Source organism: Coturnix japonica, chromosome 7, assembly GCF_001577835.2.
Source record: "Coturnix japonica isolate 7356 chromosome 7, Coturnix japonica 2.1, whole genome shotgun sequence".
NCBI classification, from domain to species: domain Eukaryota; kingdom Metazoa; phylum Chordata; class Aves; order Galliformes; family Phasianidae; genus Coturnix; species Coturnix japonica.
The window spans coordinates 17,537,957-17,559,882 of record NC_029522.1 but is presented as its reverse complement, the minus strand read 5'-3'; the positions used below and the strand labels follow the sequence as shown (position 1 = coordinate 17,559,882).

The window sequence follows — 21,926 nt, the reverse complement described above, 5'->3', positions numbered from 1 at the left end:
CAGTCTTCACTGCAGACACAGAAAACAGTTTGTTCCACCACCTGCCCTTGAATTTTGTATTTCTGTAGAGCATGAGAACTCTCTAGCTTTGGCAAATGCAGGCACTTTATTAACATACTGAAATGATAATATACGTTCCCAACAGTGTAAAATAAAAAAAAATAGGTATTCAGACAACAGAGAAAACTGCAATTAAAACATGACTTCAGTGGTGGTGTATGTTAAAATAAATAAAAATTTTTTAAAAAGTGTGTTTTGGATGCAGCCCAGGCAAGGAGAGGTCTGGAGGAAACACAATGCTTCATCTGCATACATGAGTCACATGAAGAACAGCAGGGTTGTCCATGGCAGACAACAAATATCTGGAGGAGATGAGGTAAAGAAAGACCACTTTGCTTTAGCCAAGTCTGTGCACACCCAGCCAGGCAGAAGAACACATTAAACAAAAAAATCTGGTTCTAGTTTAAACAGAGGCACTGATGTGTGACAGTAAACCTGAGTTACTACAGACAAGTACGGTAATTGATGGTTTTCAAGGATAACAAAATAACCATATCAGTATTGACAGCAAATGAAACTCAGACCAACACATTTGATAAAGCAACCACCTTCTACCATAGTCAAATAAGCAATAATCACTGATTTGCTCCCTCCCTTCATTTGTGCTTGTTTCACTAACGCACACACACAGCCACACAGAGACGTTTCAACAAGAGGCTAACAGTGGATAGCCAATGTTTTGGTGGGCTTTTTTCCCCATGAATCAGGCAGTACATGGGGAAAAAGACAGGAAACTAAAATATTTTCATTCTCCTCCTGTATGAATAACTACTCTCAGTGATGCTAATCCCTGCCTTATGGCAAGATCTAATACTCTCTAAGGAGCAACACCACTTCAGTACCATGTATTTTGCAATTATGTGCCTCTGCAAATCTGCTATATAGATTTGCACCGTGATTAAAATAAATCAGTGCACCAAATGCATTACACTGGTAAAAGAAATAAAAAAATAAGTTACCTCATGTCTGCATTTTAAATGCTGTATGCACTATTCTGCTGAAAGCCAAGAACATAATATTGCACAAAATAGTAACGTCACAGAACAACGGAGCCAAAAATTGGAAGAAAAGGAAAAACAGCCCTAGTAAGGTTAGTTAACAAAATAATTTCACAAAACCAGAACCACGTGCTATTCAGTAATAGTTCTTGTTACTTATAGTAGCAGTAGTAGGAAAATTTGATAAGCAAAGCATCACCCATCTTAAAAGCAATAAAAAAAAATAAAAAGCAAGTTTAAGACCTTACCAGTTAAGGCAGAAACACTTGTTCCATCAAGTTCCATGGCAGTCTTATACCATTTTAAAGCTTCTTTCACTTTCCCTTGTAAAATCATTTGGTAGCCAAGCTCTGTAGCAAATTCTGCATTGTCAGAATCCAAATTAAATGCTCTTTGAACTAACGTTTGTGTATGTTGAAGGATGAGTTGGTTCCGGCCACACTAAAAGGTAAAAATAATCTTAAAGTTTGAATTCATTTTTATTCCTCCAAATTCAGTTAGAAAAAGATAAAGTTACTTCAGACTTTAGAGTCTGCACATTCAATTTTACTGCAACAGTTGAAAAAAAAACAACAAAACACCATAACCTCATGTAAGACTAACCTGCAGTAATTCAATAAGGATTCAAACAGTAATGCGTGCTGGGGTTCAAACAAATACAAAATACCATATAAAAGAAAATTCCAAGCAGTTGATAGCTGCTTTGAATGCCTTCTAAAAAGGGTTCTGATAAGGATTAAAGAAGCTTTCCACTTCAAAGCTGTATGATGAAGCTTAACAAATCTTTATCCCATTAAACGTTCTATGAGATATATGAGTAAATCTTCATTGAAAACCTGTTTCTCATTTAAAAAGCAAGCAACAAAAACAATTTTGGAATGACATTGCTCAAGTATTTGAGCTCACAATGCAAATGAATGCAAAACTTTAAAAAACTGAGTTACCAAAGGCCATACAAGTGAACTTATTTAAATCTTTTGGAAAGCATTCATTAAAACATTTTCTGGTACAAATGTAAAATAAATCAAACAATATGTGGTTATTTGTCTGTTCTTTAAGGAAAAGAATGAAAACTTACTGTTCTACTGAAAGCTAAAGCCATTTTATAGAAGAGCTGTGAATTACGTGGCTCCGACCTGTCCAATGCTTTAAGTAGGTCACTGAGTCTTGCCGAAGCCTTAGAGAAGAATCAATTATAGAATTGAAAGAATTAACAGATGAGGATCACTAAATAATTTTCACTGAAAACATTTTACTGCATAACAGTATTTTGAAATTCATACTCAAAGATGTTCAGAGATAGAAGTTACAGTGATTTTCTACAAAAATGGACTTTCTAGAAAAATACGTTGATTGGTAAACGGAGAATAAAATAGATCATTTTATATCCCCCTAAATATTCTACAAAAAGTGAGTAACTTGAGCTGAATCTGAGCTGATGGAAGGGTCCCATCAAGCAAGATCTGCACATCTTGCTGGGGTTCCAGTACAATACAGACAGAGTATATGAGGAGGAAGATAGAAAGCATATTGTGAACATGGTATCTAACCCCTAACAAAGGTTGTATTGTGCTCAACTGCTTGCAACCAACAAGACTCACCTCACGCACATTTCCTTCCCTGCACAAAAAATGCAGGGCCTCCATTCTTGTGGCCTCTATATTGAGAGCATCTTTCTGCAATAGTCTAAAACCAAACAAAACATGCATTTAAAGAAGCCTAATCAGATTTTTTTTTAATTCACAGTCATTTTCAGTGAAAATAATTATAATTCACTTCATTTTCAGAGCTTTGGTAAGACTATCACAGCATTAAAAACAAAATGTTTTTAGTATATTGTTTATCATTACACTATTTTAGTCACCTCGTATGATACAACTCAAATACGGATTTAAGGCTCCTCCTCATTTGATCTCCCTGGTATTTGATAAATTATTACTTCAGGCTCCTAAGTTGAGCTAGTTTAAGCATAACATTACCATACATGAAGCTACAAGAAAGTTTTCATAGAACTTCTCCCATTTTGCTACCATCACCTTAAAACTTTTCTTTCCAGCTAAAATTCCTTTACAAAAATACCAAAAATAATTTAAATAAATAAATTAATCACGGTACAAGGGAAACAATCTTATAGATTGCTGACATGTCATATCACACCATCACTTTACATCATAGATCTCATATGAAATCACAGGTTCTGTCACCTCAGGCCTACCTCAACAGAGACTCCTCCAGGCAGAATGAGTTCATGTACTGATGTAGTACACTCACAGAATTGCAATGCTAGGCTCTTATAGAAGTTAATTTTGTTTAATATACTTTATTTAAAACTGTTTTAACTTTTTTTTTTCCAAAATAATCTTACACTCTAAACATATAAAGAGCACAATCAGCAAAGCGTTATTTCATACTCAACCTATGTGCTGTTTCAACTGCCTGTTCCCAGTCCTGCAAGGCCAGTTGTAGCTTCATTTTCTTTATGAAAGCAGGAATAAAGTTTGGGAAGTTTGCAATTATCTGGTTCACCATTTCCAGAGCTCCTGAATAATTCTGACGGATCTCAAAATATTGTGCCTAATGGAAGGAAGAAAAAAGGCATCAAACACCTGTGCACTCACAGAAGTTGGAACACACAGAATCTTCCTCCATACAGAAAACATTTTTCAGCATGAGTTTTACTTCAGCATCAGCTAGAATTATCATACAAAGGAAACGTGAAAAGATGAGGTGTAAAATACTGTCTAGGGTAAGTATCTCTATTTCAAGCTTAACTTCAGCACAGCATTGACAAGAAAAAAAGCTACGGAGATGTAGTTGAAGAGTAACAGTGTTTTACTGCCTTTTGACAACTTTTGTATAAACCACTTCAACATTTCAGGATATTGAACATAACCAACACATCACACAATTTATTCAAAACTCTTCAGTCCCCATAGGTCATCGCTGTTGCCACACTTCACAGTATTTAAGAACTGTGCGCAGCACTCCATATACAAGACTGCATCAGAAGTAGTACCACAGTTTAAGATGAGTTCCACGGAGCAGAAATCAGTCTAGGGCTCAAGTCCTCAACTTTACTTAGAAGCTTAAAATTTACTTAACTGTATTCCAGGTGATTGTGTGCATGCCATTTGATTTAATAGTTTTGAAAGCCATGGTGCAAAAGTTACAGGGGTTTCTCAAGTAACAGCAAGACAATCATCTGTCTAAAGTATGATTGCAATTACAATTTCAAACGTACTGGTAATCAAATACATACAACCACGTGCTCGTGTGTACTGAAATACTTTGGGCACTGTTATGAGCTTTGGTCTTCTGTATTCCACATACAAAACAAGCGCTTGTAATCAAATAATGACAACTAGAATAACACAAAAACACTGCAGTTGCAGTGTTTTAACTGCTACATTTATTTATTTTTTGCTACAGCACATAGAAATTCTATAATGTGAACAAGTGTCTTCTGTGAAAAACTCCACTGACCTGCATGTTTTCAGGTGGTACAAAACCTCATTTCTTACATACAAATAGATGAATTCTAAGTTCTTTTTGTGTGCACATACTAAAAATCATACTGTCAGTAGACATTCAGACTGACTGTACTTCATCTGCAGCCATCCTTTTTTTTTTATTTTTTTATTTTTTTTTACACTGGCACCTATTGAGAGGCTGTTTACCACAGGAAATACAAATGTCAACTATTTTTATTGTTCAAGAATTCAAATTGTTTGGTAACTTTTATATTCCTCAAATAATTGTGTAAGTGACTCACACTTAATCAGCTAAAATCTGCTAAAGTCCTTTAAAAAAATTATCTAGTAAAACTGAACAAAAAGAGTATGAGTGAGGTGTAGCTGTACTCCTTGCACACCATGTAATCATGAACAAGCTCTAATCATTAACAAAAAGTTGGGATAACACATTTAGAAAGTGTTAAAAATCAAAGTAAACCTACTTTACCAAGGAGAGCAAAAACATCATTCCCTTCCTGCAATGCTTCATCAAGGTACTTCACAGCCTTTCTAAGGTGAGTTTCTTTCCCACAAGTGAGATCAAGCCATGCTTTCAGAACCAATCCCTGCAAAAACACTTGTATTCATGGGTGTTCTTAATAGCCAGTTCATTAGAAAGAAGTTTGCTACGCAGAATAACAAATGGAAAGAACTGTACTATAAAGTAAGACTTAATTAAAAACATACTATTTTCATCTCTCTTTAACAATTTAAAATATGTAATTGAAATCATAACCAGAACACAACTCAAAATATTAGTAATTCACTCATAAATTAATTCACACTCAAATTAATCAAATAATTAAAAGATTAAATAACTTAAAGGATTAAAAGCAACAATGAAGCTAAACTAGATTAAACTAAGCAGGCTTAGATTAAAGATTCTTAAAACACTAACTTGTCAGTGTCTCTGTAAATGCAGATCACGTTGCTACATACAACAGTTACACAAACTTTACATTACATTACGTTCAGCAAAACCTGCCTTTAACAACTGCTGAATCTGCTCCAACCCTTTGGGTTTCTGAATCCGTAGATTCAGAGTAGGTGGCACATCCTCTACTGGGACCATCAATTTTTTATTGTTGCTTTGATACTGATCGTGATAACAACTCCCAGTAAGAACAAAACTGGCATAATTTATAACTTATCTCCACTGACCAATGCAGAATTTTGATTTACTAACTGACAATGAATATGTTCAAAAAAAGCCTCACTAGGAATTATCAAAAGCAACTATGTGTTCTAATACTTCAGAACACCAAAATTCACTAAAGGAACATCTGAATACCATCAGTGTAGTAAGCCTAGCTTCATAGCATACACAGTCCTCTTACTACTTTACATAGAAAGACAAAGGCTACCTCTTTATCACCATTAGAAACTTTGATCACCCTATCAACGTATTCACGGGCTTTGTCTTCACGACCAAGATGCCACAAAAGTAAGCCAGCAAAGTAGAGAGCCTGCTTCCCTGCTGTCCTACGTTGCTCCTTCAGTTTTGTATCCAGCTCTAGAATAGCATCCCGATCTGAAAAGACAAACATTAAATATTTTATTTCACCCACATTAATTTCCAGGCCTTTAGGAAGAACTGTTAAAATCAAACGTCTGACTCTGAAAAAGGCATAGTGATGAGAAAGTACTGAAATTAGTGATAAATTTACTATCTTGAAACAGTAATCCACGGAGACAGAAATACAGCAGAGTCATTAATCAGAGCTGTTTCACTCAATCATCTCACATTCACCAGGGTGACATGAAATACACGAATGGCCGGGCTGTCGTGACTTCTTAGTAAACATGTGGTTTTGCTCAGGACTGATACCAGACAGAATCGAAAGCAAACTAATTTTAATTTCTTTATCCATAAAATATTTTTCACCATGGTGGGTAAACCAGCTTTGTAGCGTTTAAAGCTTTAGACTTAACTCTTCACAGCTTTACATTTTGGTATTTTTATTTACAAACCTGATAAATTTCCAAGTACTGGATATTATGTTAAAAGCAAAGCTGAGTTATATTTTAAAGTTCACAGAATCACAGAATGACCCAGGTTGGAAGGGACCTCAAGGATTATGTAGTTCCAATCCCCCTGCCTGGCAGGGCCACCAAACATACACCTTTACTAGATCAGATTGCCCAGGGCCTCGTCCAACCTGGTCTTGAACACCTCCAAGGACGGGACATCCTAAATCTTCCCTCTTTTAACTTAAAACCATTTCCCCGTGTCCTGCTATTATCAGCCCTTTCCAAGAGTTTACTCCCCTCCTGGGAGTAAGTTCCCTTCAGGTATTGAAAGGCTGCAATGAGGTCACCCCGCAACCTTCTCTTCTCCAGACTGAACAAACCCAACTCCCTCAGCCTGTCCTCATAGGGGAGGTGCTCCAGCCCCCTGATCATCTTCGTTAGGTAGAATTTATCTATAACTCCCAAGTTTTAACATATGGCTGTTAAAAATATAAACCATTCCTGTTTTAATGAGCATACCTGGATTAGGGCTCTTTTTGTGAGCATAGATCAGCGCCATCATTGCACAAAGCGACACCTCCTGTTTGTTCTTAATGGATTCGAGTTGTCTAATACCCTCTTGGACATCACCTAGTGATAACAAGAGTGAAATAAGCTGCAAAATCCTCTGCAAAGGGGACAAAGAAGCTCAGCATCAAAAACTCCTGACTCATTTTTTCCCTTCTGTGTTTTTCCCAACTCTTTTTACACATAAGCCGTGTAGCACCCAAGTCCCGATGCTCGGCGCTGTGCATTACCTGTGCGCAGCGTGCCGTACGCCCGGTAGAAGCTGAACACCGGGTCGCTGCCCAGCCGGCCCAGAGCCTCCTCCGCCGCAGCCCGGACGTGGTGGAAGTAGCATTCCTGGCAGTAGTAGTTGAGCAGCGCCTGCGAGACAGTCGAACCCGGTTCGCTCACGCAAACGCTTCGCCCGCGGCCGGCCCCGTGTGGCACTGCCCGAGGCGGACACCCCGCTCCCCCCCGCGCCTGTTGTACCGCACACACCTGTTGGACCGCGGCGTCCATCGCACAAACCGTTGCTAACCAACCCCTCTAGGAGGAGGCCGCCGGAAGGGGCGGGGATGAGCCCAGCGGCACGCTGCCATTGGCTCCAAGAGAAAGGAGGAGGGAGAGACACAGGAAGGAAAACCGCCGGATGCTCAGGGGAGGGACCCATTGGCTGGAACGAACCCTAGTGGGTGGTTGTAATGGCCGCTGTGCCGTGCCGTGCTGTGCTGTGCCGTGCCCGGCTCGGCTCTTCCCGAGGCGCGTCAGGGCCCGCGGGGTGTCGGTGCGCGCAGTGCCGTCCTGGTGGCTGTGCCAGCCGCGGTCCTGCAGGCGCAGCGTCCTCCATCCTGCCCCCTGGAGGCGCCCACTGACCACATCCCTCAGTGCCACATCTCATTCTTGAACACCGCCCGTTCCAATACCTCACCGCTCTTTCTGAAAGGAATTTCTCCTAATATCCAACCTTAAACTCCCCCTTAGTGCAAATTACGGATTTTACCTCTTATCCAGCCGCTGTTACTTGTGAGGAGAGGCTGACCCCCACCCTTCTACAACCTCCTTTCGGGCAGTTGCAGAGATGGAGAAGCTGAGCCTCCTCCTCCCCCAACTGAACAGTTTCAACCGCTGCCCCCAGACTGTTCCCCTTTGCACAGCTCTCCATCCACTCTGCCCCAAGCCTGCAGCAACACATGGAGTAATTATGACTAATGCAATGTTGCACTGCATTAGTAGGTGAAGCTGATTTTCTGAGCGGAATCTATCACACAGGGCTCTACCCCATTGCTCAGTTCTCATTAAGTCCTATGTTGCTAAGGAAGTATTATGCAAGAATAATTTTTTTCCTCTTTCAGGCTGATCCTTCAAAGAAATATCCTAAAAAATGTCAAGGTACTCTACCTGTATTGAAGCAACATTTCAGCTTCTTTGACATTGAAAACCTGAAATAGGTAGGAGAAACAATTATTATTGTTTTCCTATTACCTATACACTGAAATAGTGACAGTTCTCATCTGTCTTAAAAGTTACCTCCTCGAGAAAAGCAAAGTTTTAATACCTGCAGGTAGAATATTAAATAACATTCAGTTTACTACCTGTGAACCTCCTAGGACACACTCAGGACAGCTGTAATATTTGTCTGTTGAGGACTCCAATGCAGGAAGTGGCTCATGGAGTTACTCTGCAGTACTGTAGAAACACAGAATCATCATGCTCAGTATTTGACATGCATTAATTAGAAAGTTTATAAAGCGTTCCATTAATGTCAGATAATAACGACAAAAGGAGCATACAATAAAAAAACGTAATCTTTATTATTTCGGCACATTAATAATGTTATTTAGCTTCAGTTAGGGTAATAGTAGCATTTTCCTGCATGCAGTTCACTAATATAGTATTTGCCAATAATTTTAATAAAAGTAATCTATATTTAATTTTCCTGTGTAAGAAACATAAAATGTCCTGATGTGTTTGATTACACAGTTCTGCTACTTTTTCTTGGTGAAAAAAATATCGTGGACCCATGATAACACTTAGAACTGCAGTATGAAGAATTCTTTTAAAAAGTGTGTAAATATGAGGAAAAAAAAACAAAAAACACTAAGGATTCTGCTAAAGGAAGAGTGTATCTGAAAATCTGTTATGCAGGCACTGCTTAGACATTCAGTTATCATTTTACACCGTTTTCCAACTTCAAAAAAACAAAACAAAACCAAGGAACCAAAGAACTAGAGACTTATAAGCAAATTATGAACTTACTTTGCATAAAGATCTGACATGTTTGCAAATATAGTAAAAAATAAGACCTACAGCTATCTGTTCTCTTAGTCATATCATGTCCTCTGAAGTACTTCTGTGAAAAAGTGCTGTGGACAGAAAGTAAAAAGAAATGGTGTGGAGTCAACCTGAAGATAAAATTCAGTTCTTGTTGTATGTACATAATGCTGGAAAAGAAAATAAAATGATTTTTACATTATTTATATTTGCTTACAAAATTCTAACATTATTTTCAACAGGTGTATTAGTTTTCAATGTCTGTACAGTCTGGATATATACTATATGCTTCTCACTGAAAATTCAAAAATGTAAATCAAACAAGCTCCTAAGTAGCTGCAAAGTATTGCTTAATGGTATGAAGGAAGGAGGTCTTGTTGAATAGTTTACTTCATTTAGCTTTGATGTATGACTTCCCATTTTTACGAATCCTGGACAGTCAAAGGAACAGCAGCATAGGCAATATAAACATGCACTGGTAGCATCCAAACTATCTATAATGGTACAGAATATTTCATCTTAGCTCTTGAAAGCTTGCAAACTACACTTATTGTGGTACATATTTGATGCAATAAATGTGCTCAGGTCATTATTTGTTTGCTCAAACATGCACCACAGGTTAAAAATTACTATTTACATAGCAGAGGGCTTTTCATTAACATACAACATCAACCTTACCAAGAGCTGAAGATGGCTAAACAATACTGCAGGATAAAGCAGAACAACATTATTGCAGGCTCTTTCTGATCAATTTGGCAGTTTGGGCAGGTTCATTTAGTGTTTTTATGCAGAAGGACATTTGACAAAGACAGAATCTGTGACTCCAGACCCAGAAAGAAATGGGTACTTTCTGAAACTTAATGGTCTGTGCTAAATAAATAAATAAATAACTGTTCTTACTGTTCTTGTGAGTTACAGGGGACTTTACAGGCATACCAGGACTGGTTCAGACGCGATACAACATGAATACATTAATTAGACACCTCAGAATTTATTATTCCTTTCCAGAAACACTGAGCTAAAATCAGTTGTTCTTTGTGGCTTAATGTTATTTTCATGCGTGGTCTATAAGTGCAGCATGCCTTCATGCAAATCATTTCCGTGTGTATATTAGTCGCATAGTAGAACACCTGGCTCTTATACCTGTAAAGTAGTGCTTCACCCCCTTTCCCAACAGAAAACCCATTTACAAAAATAGTCGCATATAATAAACAACATATGAAAAAAAAAGATGAATCCACCAACACAGATTTGTAAAAATATGACGTATGTGGCAGTTGAAATGCAAACAGTGGATACAGTTACTGTATTGTTTTACGCTAAACACACAACTAGAACTTGGTTTGCACCCCTTAGCTGGTCCCTACAGCCTGAGTAGCCAGTTTTTCTCTCCTCTTCAGCAGTGTCAGCTGGTAGTGAGAACAGTTAAATCCTGTCAAGGTTGTTTCCCCATGTCACAGTCACAGTTACTGACTCGGGGTCGCTGTCTTTTAATAGGCACTGACCTTTAATGTATAGTATGTTTGTAAAAATTGTCAGTTTGGCATAGACCTCCAGCAGGAGTCCTGTTGACACAAACACATGACCTTTGCAGGCTATGAACTACTTTGCACATAGATGATTTTGCTTGCTATTTATTTTTATTTTTGAACATCTTTGTCTTCCTTTTCATGCTTTTCTCTGACTGCCCTTGTTACACGATCATAAGAAGGTGGACAAACTGCCGTTGATGCAGTTATATCAGTCTTCTCTGTAAATGAGTTTTCATTTAACTTGTCCATAAGGATTTCATCTTTAATGCCCAAACCTGCCCCTCCTTCAGTTTTGTTTTTGTTATAGATAAAGGAGGCTTGTTTTACTGTTCGTTTTAAAAGGTGGCGTCTAAAAGCACGTTGAATAATGACAGCAGATACTTCTTCTTGTTTTCTTTTTAACGTTGTTGTAATTGGTTCATAGGAAGCTTTAGAAGGGTTTGATGCCATAAAACGATCTTCCATTTGTATTCTGAGAGCATCCATCTCCCCACTTTCCCCTAACACACGCTTTGTGAAAGCAAACAAGATGTCAAGGCAGTGAATTCTGTCACCGCTTACCATGGGCAGATCCATTGCAATCAGCTGGACCTTGTTTGGTTTGGGAAGGTGAAGAGGAGGCTCAAGAGCTGCTGCAAAATCAGACAATTTCTCAAATTCCATGAATTGTGTTGCATCTGGATCAAACTTCTCCCAGACTTCATAGAACATCTCAAAGTCATCCTCACTCAAGGGCTCAGCACTTTCTTCAGTTGCAACACTGAAGTTCTCCAGGATGACAGCAATGTACATGTTCACCACCACCAGAAAGGATATGATGATGTAGCTGACAAAGAAGAAAATCCCAACTGAAGGGTTGCCACAGTCACCTTTAACAGAGCTCCCTGGATGATCTTTATGAGGGTCACAGTCCGGCTCCCCGCTGTTAAGAATTGGGGCTAGCAAACCATCCCAGCCAGCAGATGTGGTAATTTGAAATAGGCAGATCATGCTGTTGCCAAATGTTTCAAAGTTGAACATGTCATCAATCCCAGCTTCCCTCTTAACATAGGCAAAGTTGGACATGCCAAATATCGCATAGATAAACATGATCAAGAAGAGCAGCAGGCCAATGTTGAACAAAGCAGGAAGAGACATCATCAGAGCAAAAAGCAGAGTGCGGATTCCCTTTGCGCCTTTAATGAGACGCAGGATGCGACCTATTCTGGCAAGTCGGATGACTCGGAACAAAGTAGGGGACACAAAATACTTCTCAATCATCTCAGCTAAGAACATACCTAAAATTGGAGGAAAAATAAAAGGGATATATTACCACACTCTCCACATTATAGTGATAATTTACAAAAACAGTTTTAAAAATGATGTTCTATACAGCAATTAAAGATATTCTGTAGATTACACTTGCAGTATTTCTTTCTACAAGTTATAGTTAATATTGACAAGTGCAATGTATTTTGAATAATTACAACAATTATGATGATTGGGTAAATTATTAGATAAAATGTGAACATGCAAGAAGTTGCAAAGGCCAGTCATATAGTACTACTGAGTAAAGGTTCACTTTATATTCATTTTACCCTCTTTATAGGTTAATAAATGAGACTTACCTACTATTGAGAGAATGACAACTACAAAATCAAAAATATTCCAGCCTATAGTGAAGTAGTAATGGCGAAGTGAAATCAGTTTCAGGACAAATTCTCCAGTGAAAAGGACAATGAACACAAGGTTAATCCAGTATAAAATTGTTTCCATTTCCTTACTCTGGTCATCTGTTTCTACCATCATTGTGACCATGTTAAGGCAGATAAGTATCATGATGCTGATGTCAAATACTTGTTTTGTGACAAAATCAAAGACCATGCCTTGAAACTTGTTCTGAGAAGGAAAAAGGAAAAGAAAAAAAAAAAAGCAAAACATCTATTACAGATTGTAATTGTTTTTCTTTTCCTATTAGAAGAAAGTAGAAAATTATATGTAGTAAAACCAATAGGGCTTCCATAAAAGCCTATCTAGGAAATGTATCTAGATTAATCAAAGTGAATACAACAGATTAGTTCAGCCTGTTTTTTAGTTTTTCTGTTTGTTTGTTTGTTTTGTATCCTACTTTGCATAATTATGACGTTTAACTCTGTTCATCATTATCTCTTTTTCCATGCAAGCTTTTGCCTCATACACTTTCTGTTCTGTGAAATGAATAAAAGGGAACTAACAGAAAAACACAGAGTGCGGTCGTGTGATTAAAGACAGTCCTTTAAGCATAGCCATGAAAATGGATTTGTGGAAATCATGTAATCATAAGTTATCATAATCAATTATTGAAAGAAGATATGTTGCTTATAATTTGCTAAGAAGCATACACATTTTCCATTTTTGCTGACTGATAAACTAGTTATAATTTATACATGAGTACAAATAGACTCCCTCTATACTAATAAAAAATGAGCTCTTAATAAGAAGCTGTTAGCCTGATGTGTAGAAATAATTTTACCCCTGGTCTTGGTATAGGCTTTTGTGGTTTTTTGGATCCCAGTTTTTTCATTGCATTGTAGTATTTCTTCTGTTCTTCTGTCATAAATATATCTTGACCTCCAAAGTAAAAACATGAAATCAAAGCTGGTTACAATCACATTTATATGCAGTGTTGAAAAAGCTTTTAAAGTGAAATGTGATTAAACATTTATTTATTATATAAGTGTTACTGTGTTTATCTTGTTAAAATGCACCAAATATTCCAGGAGAAATTACAGCAGATTCAGTGAGAAAACTGATGTTTGCTACCTTACTGTTCCCCGCTATCCTTCTTCCATGTAAAATTATAACACCTTCAGAGATTTCAGAGGCTGTTAGGCCGCATGGATATCCCTCCTAGAAACTGTGCATCCTGACTGATTCTATAGATACTGTATTGGCTTAGTTTCTCTGCATCATATGGAACTACTGCAGATGAATAATATTAAAGGTTCAAGCAATAACTAAAGTACCTATAATTTATGGAACTGACAGAATATGTCATGTAGGTCCCATTACTTGATATAAACTAACCTTAATATGTTCACAGAGTTAACACGTTAAGAGAGGTAAAAATAAAAAACATTATGAGTAAGAGCTTCATATTAATTTCAAATGAAACCTGAAAGACAGAGTATTTTGATGTAGACAGGAATTTCCTGAAAATCAAAAAGACTGAATTGAGGAAAATCTCTTAGCTATGAAATCTCAGTGTCTGCAATATAAGCATTTACTTGATAAGCTGGTTTTAAAGATAAGCAGCTAATATTCAGACCATCCATCTCAGTGAGATTCACAGCTGCACTATGAAAGTAAAAACAGGCATCCTTTGTAGCCTACAATGGTCACAAATCACTAATAAATTCTGTGCCACATAATAGAATTTAGGAGAGCCACTGAATACTATGATCATTTAAACAGCATTTGTAGGAGAGCAATGGTGTAATGCTTTGTCATAACCACGTAGTTTCTTTTGCTGATGACAAAGAAAAAAATCAAGAATTATGAGTGCCTTAATGTATGGGCGTATGTCAGGGAATTGATTCTGCAACAGTGTTTTATTAGTTTATGCATGTTAAAGCAGATGATTTGAGGACGATTAAACTGAAAATTGAAAACAAAAAGGATAAAGGTGTGTACTGTTCACTACAGTGTAAAATCTTATGAAGTTAATGTCTGCAACATCTGAGTAAGATTTTATACTCTGGTATTCTTCAGCTTTTTCAGTTTTGATACATTCCATATATCATGCAATTACAGGAAGGCACTGTTTTGCAATATATATAGAAGAAGAATTAAATTATACTTATCTTCTTTTTCTGCTGATTGAAGTTATCAATGATGACACCAATGAATAGATTCAGGGTGAAAAAAGACCCAAAAATGATAAAGATGACAAAATATAAATACATGTACAGGTTGTCTTCATACTTGGGTTGCTGTAACACCTGAGGAAAAAAGATGAAATATCATTCTTAAGATTCTTAAAATTTCAACTGAACAAGCAGCAATCTTGGACAAAATATCTTTTATTTCCTTGTCACTTATATCAATGTATTTTTGTATTACTGACAGCATCTGGCAGTTTACATTCAAATTTGTTACAATAATCTGCCACAGCAGAATCTCATATTATTTCATCTAATTTTGTTTCATCTTCCTGTATGCATATTATTCACTTTTGGAAAATATATAAATATACACTTGTTGATAGACATGTGTCAAGGAGAAAATGTACTTCAAAATATTTCCAGTACTTACGTCTCTTGAGTCAATAGCTGCATACATAATATCCATCCAGCCTTTAAATGTAGCCTGTAAACAGTACACACCTATTTAAGAATATAACTTTTAAGACAATTCATATAACTATTTCCAGCAACTGAATACAGTACCAGGCATTATTAGCATAACATACATAAGATTCATCCACAATTTTGTATTTTGGCTTTCTTTAGAGCTGCTAATAAGATACATTGCTGTGTACCCTGTTTGTCTCTATATAAACATATTAAGCAGAATATGTAATTAACTTATTTCTAATTATTTACCACAAATGATAGAATGCGGCATCATTTTAGTAGATCAAATTTTTATCAGTGGCTTTGTAACTCAGTTGCCACCAATGACTACTGATGTCATCAGAGTGGTGGCAACTCAAGGGAACAAAAGATTTGATTAGGCCAAAAAAGATAAACACTGTAGTATCAAGGAGAATTTAGATTTGTATCCACTCTGAAAGATTTTACTTGATTTAGTGATTCTATATTCATTCTAAATGCATTATGTTTTACAGAGGCTATAACCCTCAACTATGTTTTAGGATGATCTTGTGAAAACAGAATTTGCTCTATGTGCTTCGAATATTTAAGATGCCTTAAAAGTGACAGTATATAGTGAGTTTTTACAGCTGTTGACTCTAATCCATACGTGTAAGTTTTTGTTTGACAATGAAGTGTAGATTGTTCCATCTGCGTGTTTGAAAGACAAACTCATTTTCTCTATTGTATCAGTGAGTCACTCTTTTGAAACAGTTATGGACTAGGCAGCATTTCCAAGTAGCAATCATCCAGTCATGGCCAGAATAAATCCAACAACTGAGAGTGTTCTTGTTCATTTAATCCTTGTTATAATTTTACTAAGCAAGGCTGTAGATCTTTGGTTCCTTCATATTCCTTGTCATGGAGATTAGTCATAGAAACTAATCGGGATGGGAACATTCTTCATCCATCATTATTGCTGTATCTCCAACATCTTGAAATTTAATTTCTATCAGAGGTTTCAAAAAAGCTTTGCTTATGCATCATACAAAGCAGCTGGCATCATCCTGCAATGGATTTTATATGAAATTATTTTGAAAAGAGTACCCTTAAACTTTTGAAACATGGAATATTAAAGAGCAGCAAATCCATTTTGCAATGATTTCCACATTTGGAACCAACGCTAAAAAAATAATTTAAAAAAATAATAAGAAAAATAATAATAATAAAAAAAAAACAACTGAGGTGATTCAGGACACTTAGAGTGCAATGGGGAATCAAAGTACAGTGTTAGAAGACCAAAAGATTACAAAAAAAAAAATAAAAAAATAGAAACAAGTGTAATTGAAGAGAGATAGATGAATTTAAAGTCCTTGTGGAATACTGCAAGGGACTGATTTATTTAATTCCTGATAGAGGTTTGACTTGTTCTCTTGTTCTCAAAGACTTTAAAGGATGGAAACTGCACAGCCTTATCAAAAATATTTATATCAGCACTTGTATTTATTGTTTCCAACATTTAAATCCTAATGTTGCTATTTTAGGCTATCCCTCATCATAGCCGTTACAGACATGGAGAACACAGTACCAATCATTCTTTTGCAATACTTATTTGCAGACTGGTATCTGCTGCGTTATCTTCAGGCTAAATAATATTCACATCCTCACTCTTCCTTCAATCATTCCATGCAGATCTTGTCCAAAACTCAGATTTGGTGTTCTCTTCCATCAGTTTATCCAAGTAGCCAAAACTGGACTTGCTATTTCATCTAAGACCTTACCAGGTCTAAATAGCGCAGGATGCTTTACAGAGTTTACTTTTGTTACTGTCTGGTTATATTATTTGCTTTTTTTTTTTTTCTTTTTTAAAGTCATGATGGTGGTTGTAGTCAGCACTTTGACCTCAAACACTAAATTCAAGTAATATACATATTTTTACATGTGAAAGATGATGCCAATGATGGAGTGTCTCTTCTGTGAGGCACATGCCATTGTCTCTGGTTTATACAGATGATGGTCATTGCATATCATCTTTCAGGCAAACCAAAAGGTTTTTTTTGTACATTTGTAAGTATATCCTAGACTAAACTATAGTGACAGGGAAAAAAAAAAAAAAAGACTAATATTGAACTGTTTAGTTTCATTATCAGTAAGATAGCATGGTTCAATTAGAGTTAGGAAGAAAAGAAGAACTATCACAACTTTAATATTATTATCATTATTAGTCAACATGAAAAGAGTGTGATGATAGAAACATATAAAGATAACATGGCTTTCTTGAATTTCAAAATGACTGAAGTGAAACCTGTATTTGCCACAGCCAGATTCACAAAACAATAAGATTTTATCAGTCTTGAAGAAGTGAAGGGACAGAAATCCCCAAACTTAATGAAATTTCAATAATAAACTATATTTTGTCATCATATCATTTGTTTTTCTTCTAGATCCATCCTTCAGAGCATTAGGACACAGTCACTATCATCATCATTATACAAAAACAGTTGTGAATTTAACTGTCGAAAAAAAAGATTCTGTAATTCCCAAAGCAGAAGCCTCAGTTCAGTAGGAGAATTTCTATTCTCTAAATATGTTTCCTGAGCAATAGTGAATAATTGAACCAGAGATTCAGTATCAAAGCACCAAGCTTACTGAGTGTTGTTCCTAATACATTCAGTGGAAGCTTAGGCCTGGTTTTGCTAGGCTCAAGTTTTTCCACAACAGATCTTCAAGAGAAATAAGGTAATACTTGTGCGTTTGTGCATGCTGACTACAAAACACACAAATATGACAAAGAGATCAAAATCTGATTTTTGTATATATACAAATATATTGTATATCTTCAGAGACGCTAAATCAGAATTAATTCAGTGATTTCAAAGATTACACTTATTCTAAATGCTTTCCACCAAGGAAACTTGAAAGACAAACTCAAATGTAGATTCAAAAGTAGCTGGAAAACAACAAAACAAAATTCTCCAAGCTACTAATGTTAGAAGTACATAAACTTTTTCTCCTGATGGATAATTGCCAATGCAGTAAGAAGTAAATCCAGACTGGCACAACTATATTCTTTACCAGAAATAACAGAATAATGTGATACTGTGTTTGAAGAGTAATTTGCCACATTTTATCCTGGATAAATGCAGGCCTTCAGGAGATGTACTTACCAAAAAATCCGTACACTGGGTTTAGGTTAAGAAGGAATAATACCAGAAAATTTTCAAGGTATATAGATGCCACGTCTCTTTGTGCATGTCAGCCTGTTCCTCTTCACTTACTGATTTATGAAAGCTTTGAAAGGAATTTCTTCAGCAGATCTGTCTCTGCTCTGATGATTTTCTTTCAGATCAGAAAAATACTCAAATTTATACCGAAAAAGAAAAAAATCTGACATTTTTCTGCACTTGGGCCTGGAGTTTTGGTTTGTTCTTGTTTGGATATATGTATGTATGTATAATTTGCATTAAAATGATATTTCCAATGGTATTCACTCAAGATAGAATACCTTATTGATGAAGAGAATAAAGGCTTCAATTGTATTATCTATAACCCAGAAAAGCTGAGCTAATTTACATTATTCTTCTTTGCCTGGCTCACAAGTAGGAGTCAGAGAGCAGGATGAATAATGGAAAAAACACTGGATTGTAAGAGCTTCCTGTAGCTTCTAACCTCTTGCTATAGTATCTTTTATCTGTAATACATCCTTGACACTTATCACTGAAATTGTCATTAGAACAATGATATTCACCTCTATGAGGTTGTTTTTTTGGGTCCGCCACAACCCAAACAAGTCTGTACTAGAGACTTAGAGGGGAGAAATAAATTCAGTAGACTTTTCAATTAATCATGTAAAAAAAAACAAACAAAAATAACAGCCTTTGATGTTCACACTGGGTGCATAGAAAGCTTTTCCAGTAGCAACTATGATTTTATCAGATTTTTTCAGGCTTTTGAACAATACTTTTGGCTAAATATCCAAGTTTCATTAGCTTTATCTTTGTATCTGACATATTCAGAGATACTTCTAAGTAATTCTTAGTGTTCACTCATTTTTACTATTAATACTAGCTGATTGCGGATGGTACGTAAATCAAGACATACCCATCTACTTCTCATGTTCCTTGTAAACACAACAGCCTTAGAATTCTTTACTGGTTCCTCGTTCAAAGTACTTTAAATAGTTAAGTGAAAATCACCTCATAAGCATCTCCTCGAGAAACATTCATGAATTATGGCCTTCATTCTGTTTTTAAGCACTGGCTGAAAATCAACTTCACCAACATGGCATGTATTTCATATCTACACAGAATTTCTGTGTTGTAGATATTTTAAAACAACTGCCTTGTCCTCTCATGAGAGCTAGGTCTCTCATTGGTAACGATTATTCTTTCCTTTGGAAGTGTGGGTACAATTGGAAATGTCACCCAACTTGCCTCCCAGAGCAATGGAATAATCCAAAAATCTAAATTTTCATGTAAGAAATACATTTTTCAGTGGAAATAAAATAAGCTATGCATAGCTGAGACTCTGGAATATATATGACATTGTGAAGCATGTTTAATAAAGCACATGTTTAATAAAGCATACTGACCCTCCCTACACAGTAAAGATTCTAGGTCAATGGATTTCAAAAATTAGGCAGAGAAAACAATATTCATGGTCTTTCCAGTGAACAATGAACTTCAAATTATCAGTGTTATCACAGTCTTGTAATGAGATGCTCTGTTTGATCAGTGAGGCAGTTACCAGTGCTCAGATTTAGTGTCTTAGAACCTGGGCAGGCCCGTGTCAATGCCACTGCATCATGTTAACAATCTGCATTAGTAAGATTTTTTGTGACAATATAAAAATTAGAAACTTATTTTAAAATAATAAAAATGAAAATTAATTCTCAGAATTAGACCTCAAAAAGGCAGGTTGCTTACTGTGCACAATTCGGGTTAGAGTCCTGCAGTTTCTTGGCTGAGTCAGACTATAAGGTATTCCAATATAGTTCATGTTCTGAGAACATAATTTTTGATAGTGAAGACATAAGCCTTTCTGCATGTATTTTCTTTGTGTGCCTGTGCACAGGAATAACAGGGAATATATTTCATAGACTACAGCACCTAATGATACTTTTCTTCTAGTTCTCTTCCAGATAGAAATTGTTTATTAGATCTTGTAGATGCAATGGTGGCAGCCACATCACTGAGGAAGCATTTTCTACCTGGAAGTCTTTCCTGTGACTTAATTACACTAATGTAGATTTCTCTTCAGCACTGAAAATAATCAGATGACTACATACCAGCCCTAGTACTCCTAGAGACATTAGAAAGGGAACAATTGTTCTCCCAGATGTCCTAGAAGTTCTTCGGTCTTCTTAGTAGACTTTGCTAATCAGTATGAAAAACTAAAAAATTATCATTGCAGTGGTATTACTGAATTACAAAGTCGCAGGTAAAAATATGTATTCTTCTTCTGTTGCTAGAATTGCTTCCCACTATTACATACAAACAATAAGAGTGATATAATAAAGAGTGATCACTTACTACTTGAAGCAAAGAAAGATACCCAAATCCTACATTATCAAAGTTTACTTTCACGTTTTTCCATCGGGCACTTTGATTGTTTTTTATGAGTTCCTCACACTGACTATAATTGTTGATTTGGTCGACTTCAAACCTTTCATCAGTTGTGGTGTTAACACAGTAGTAGAATTTCCCAGCAAACAGATTTACTCCCATGATGCTGAAAATTAGCCAGAATATAAGACAAACGAGAAGCACATTCATGATGGATGGAATTGCTCCTAAAAGGGCATTCACAACCACCTAGTACACAAATACAGGGGGAAAAAGAAAAGAGTGTAAGAACATTTACAGCAATAAAGTTTTGTATACTGTTTTACCAGTGCTTAATAAATGCTTGTTCAGAAACGAATACCATAAATGTTAATGCAGTACATTAATAATTTTAACGCTGCACTGTTCTTTTAAGTACTTAACATTAATACATGTAATGAAAGGAAAATAAATGAGAAAATCAATATAGTTATAAGAAAAAAAACAAAATGCAAGACTTGGTTGTGATAAGGTGAAGTCCAACACTGATATGTTCTATATAAAAATAAATGTTAAATGTAAATACAGACATAAGAAAAATTTTTAAAACAGCATCAAATTATAGCTTAAAAAATGTCTTAAAAAAAAAAAAAAAAAAAAAAAAAAAAAGGAAAGCCTAGACATTATCAACATAACTTTGAAATTTAAGCTGAAAACATAAATGCCATGAATCTATAAACTAAGCTCTACTTTTAAAGGATTATGCAGGAGTTACATACGTATCTTTATTGCCTTTTTGTTCCATGCAAGAATATCACAAAGATTAATTTCTTTGTATAAAAAAGCAAGACAGTTTTGCAATATGTGTCTACTTTGAACAGAATTTATTTCAAGCTCCAGTCTTATTGTTTCATGTATTTTGTCAGTAACGCCCTTCATTTATCTAAATATACACCAAGGACATATTTAGAGGTTTTGATTTGGTATTTTAAATTGCTTTAGGCCAGTCACCTACTTAGCCCCCTGTATGCAAGATATCAAATTATTTATATAGAAAAAGACATATTTTTTCTGATATATACAGTAAATAATCACATGTGTCTGTCAGAGCTAGAAAAACTTCTGCAACACTTGTTTGGCTGAAAAGCTAAGCAGACTGTTCTCCTTAAGTATCCAATACCAGATCTCATATACTAAGTGTATGTTATCTTTTTTTTTTTTT

General features: G+C 35.9%; 2 protein-coding genes across 5 annotated transcripts in view; both read right to left on the bottom strand.

The window, feature by feature from the left end:
* TTC21B (tetratricopeptide repeat domain 21B) overlaps positions 1-8,376 on the bottom strand; it is a 29,440-nt gene extending 21,064 nt beyond the window's left edge. For 3 of the 4 annotated variants that reach the window (XR_004307994.1, XR_001556556.1, XM_015868599.2), the window contains exons 1-9: positions 7,586-7,621; positions 7,339-7,468; positions 7,061-7,171; positions 5,935-6,101; positions 5,014-5,136; positions 3,475-3,632; positions 2,660-2,744; positions 2,137-2,235; positions 1,307-1,499 (exon numbers count right to left, since the gene is read on the bottom strand). Coding sequence is in view for 2 of the 4 variants with exons in the window: in XM_015868599.2 (XP_015724085.1) it covers positions 1,307-1,499; positions 2,137-2,235; positions 2,660-2,744; positions 3,475-3,632; positions 5,014-5,136; positions 5,935-6,101; positions 7,061-7,171; positions 7,339-7,468; positions 7,586-7,606 (1,087 nt within the window). In the remaining 2 variants the exon portion in view is untranslated. Of the gene's footprint in view, positions 1-1,306; positions 1,500-2,136; positions 2,236-2,659; positions 2,745-3,474; positions 3,633-5,013; positions 5,137-5,934; positions 6,102-7,060; positions 7,172-7,338; positions 7,469-7,585; positions 7,622-8,087 lie in introns of those variants that run through there. The other variant, XM_032445898.1, reaches the window with a different exon arrangement.
* A 498-nt stretch (positions 8,377-8,874) lies between these two features.
* The window catches only part of LOC107316752 (sodium channel protein type 1 subunit alpha), a 76,949-nt gene continuing 63,897 nt past the window's right edge, over positions 8,875-21,926 (bottom strand). The window contains exons 23-28 of the mRNA XM_015868609.2: positions 20,693-20,974; positions 15,163-15,216; positions 14,712-14,849; positions 13,382-13,486; positions 12,498-12,768; positions 8,875-12,167 (exon numbers count right to left, since the gene is read on the bottom strand). Coding sequence (XP_015724095.1) covers positions 10,999-12,167; positions 12,498-12,768; positions 13,382-13,486; positions 14,712-14,849; positions 15,163-15,216; positions 20,693-20,974 — 2,019 coding nt within the window. The 3' untranslated portion in view covers positions 8,875-10,998. The remainder of the gene's footprint in view (positions 12,168-12,497; positions 12,769-13,381; positions 13,487-14,711; positions 14,850-15,162; positions 15,217-20,692; positions 20,975-21,926) is intronic.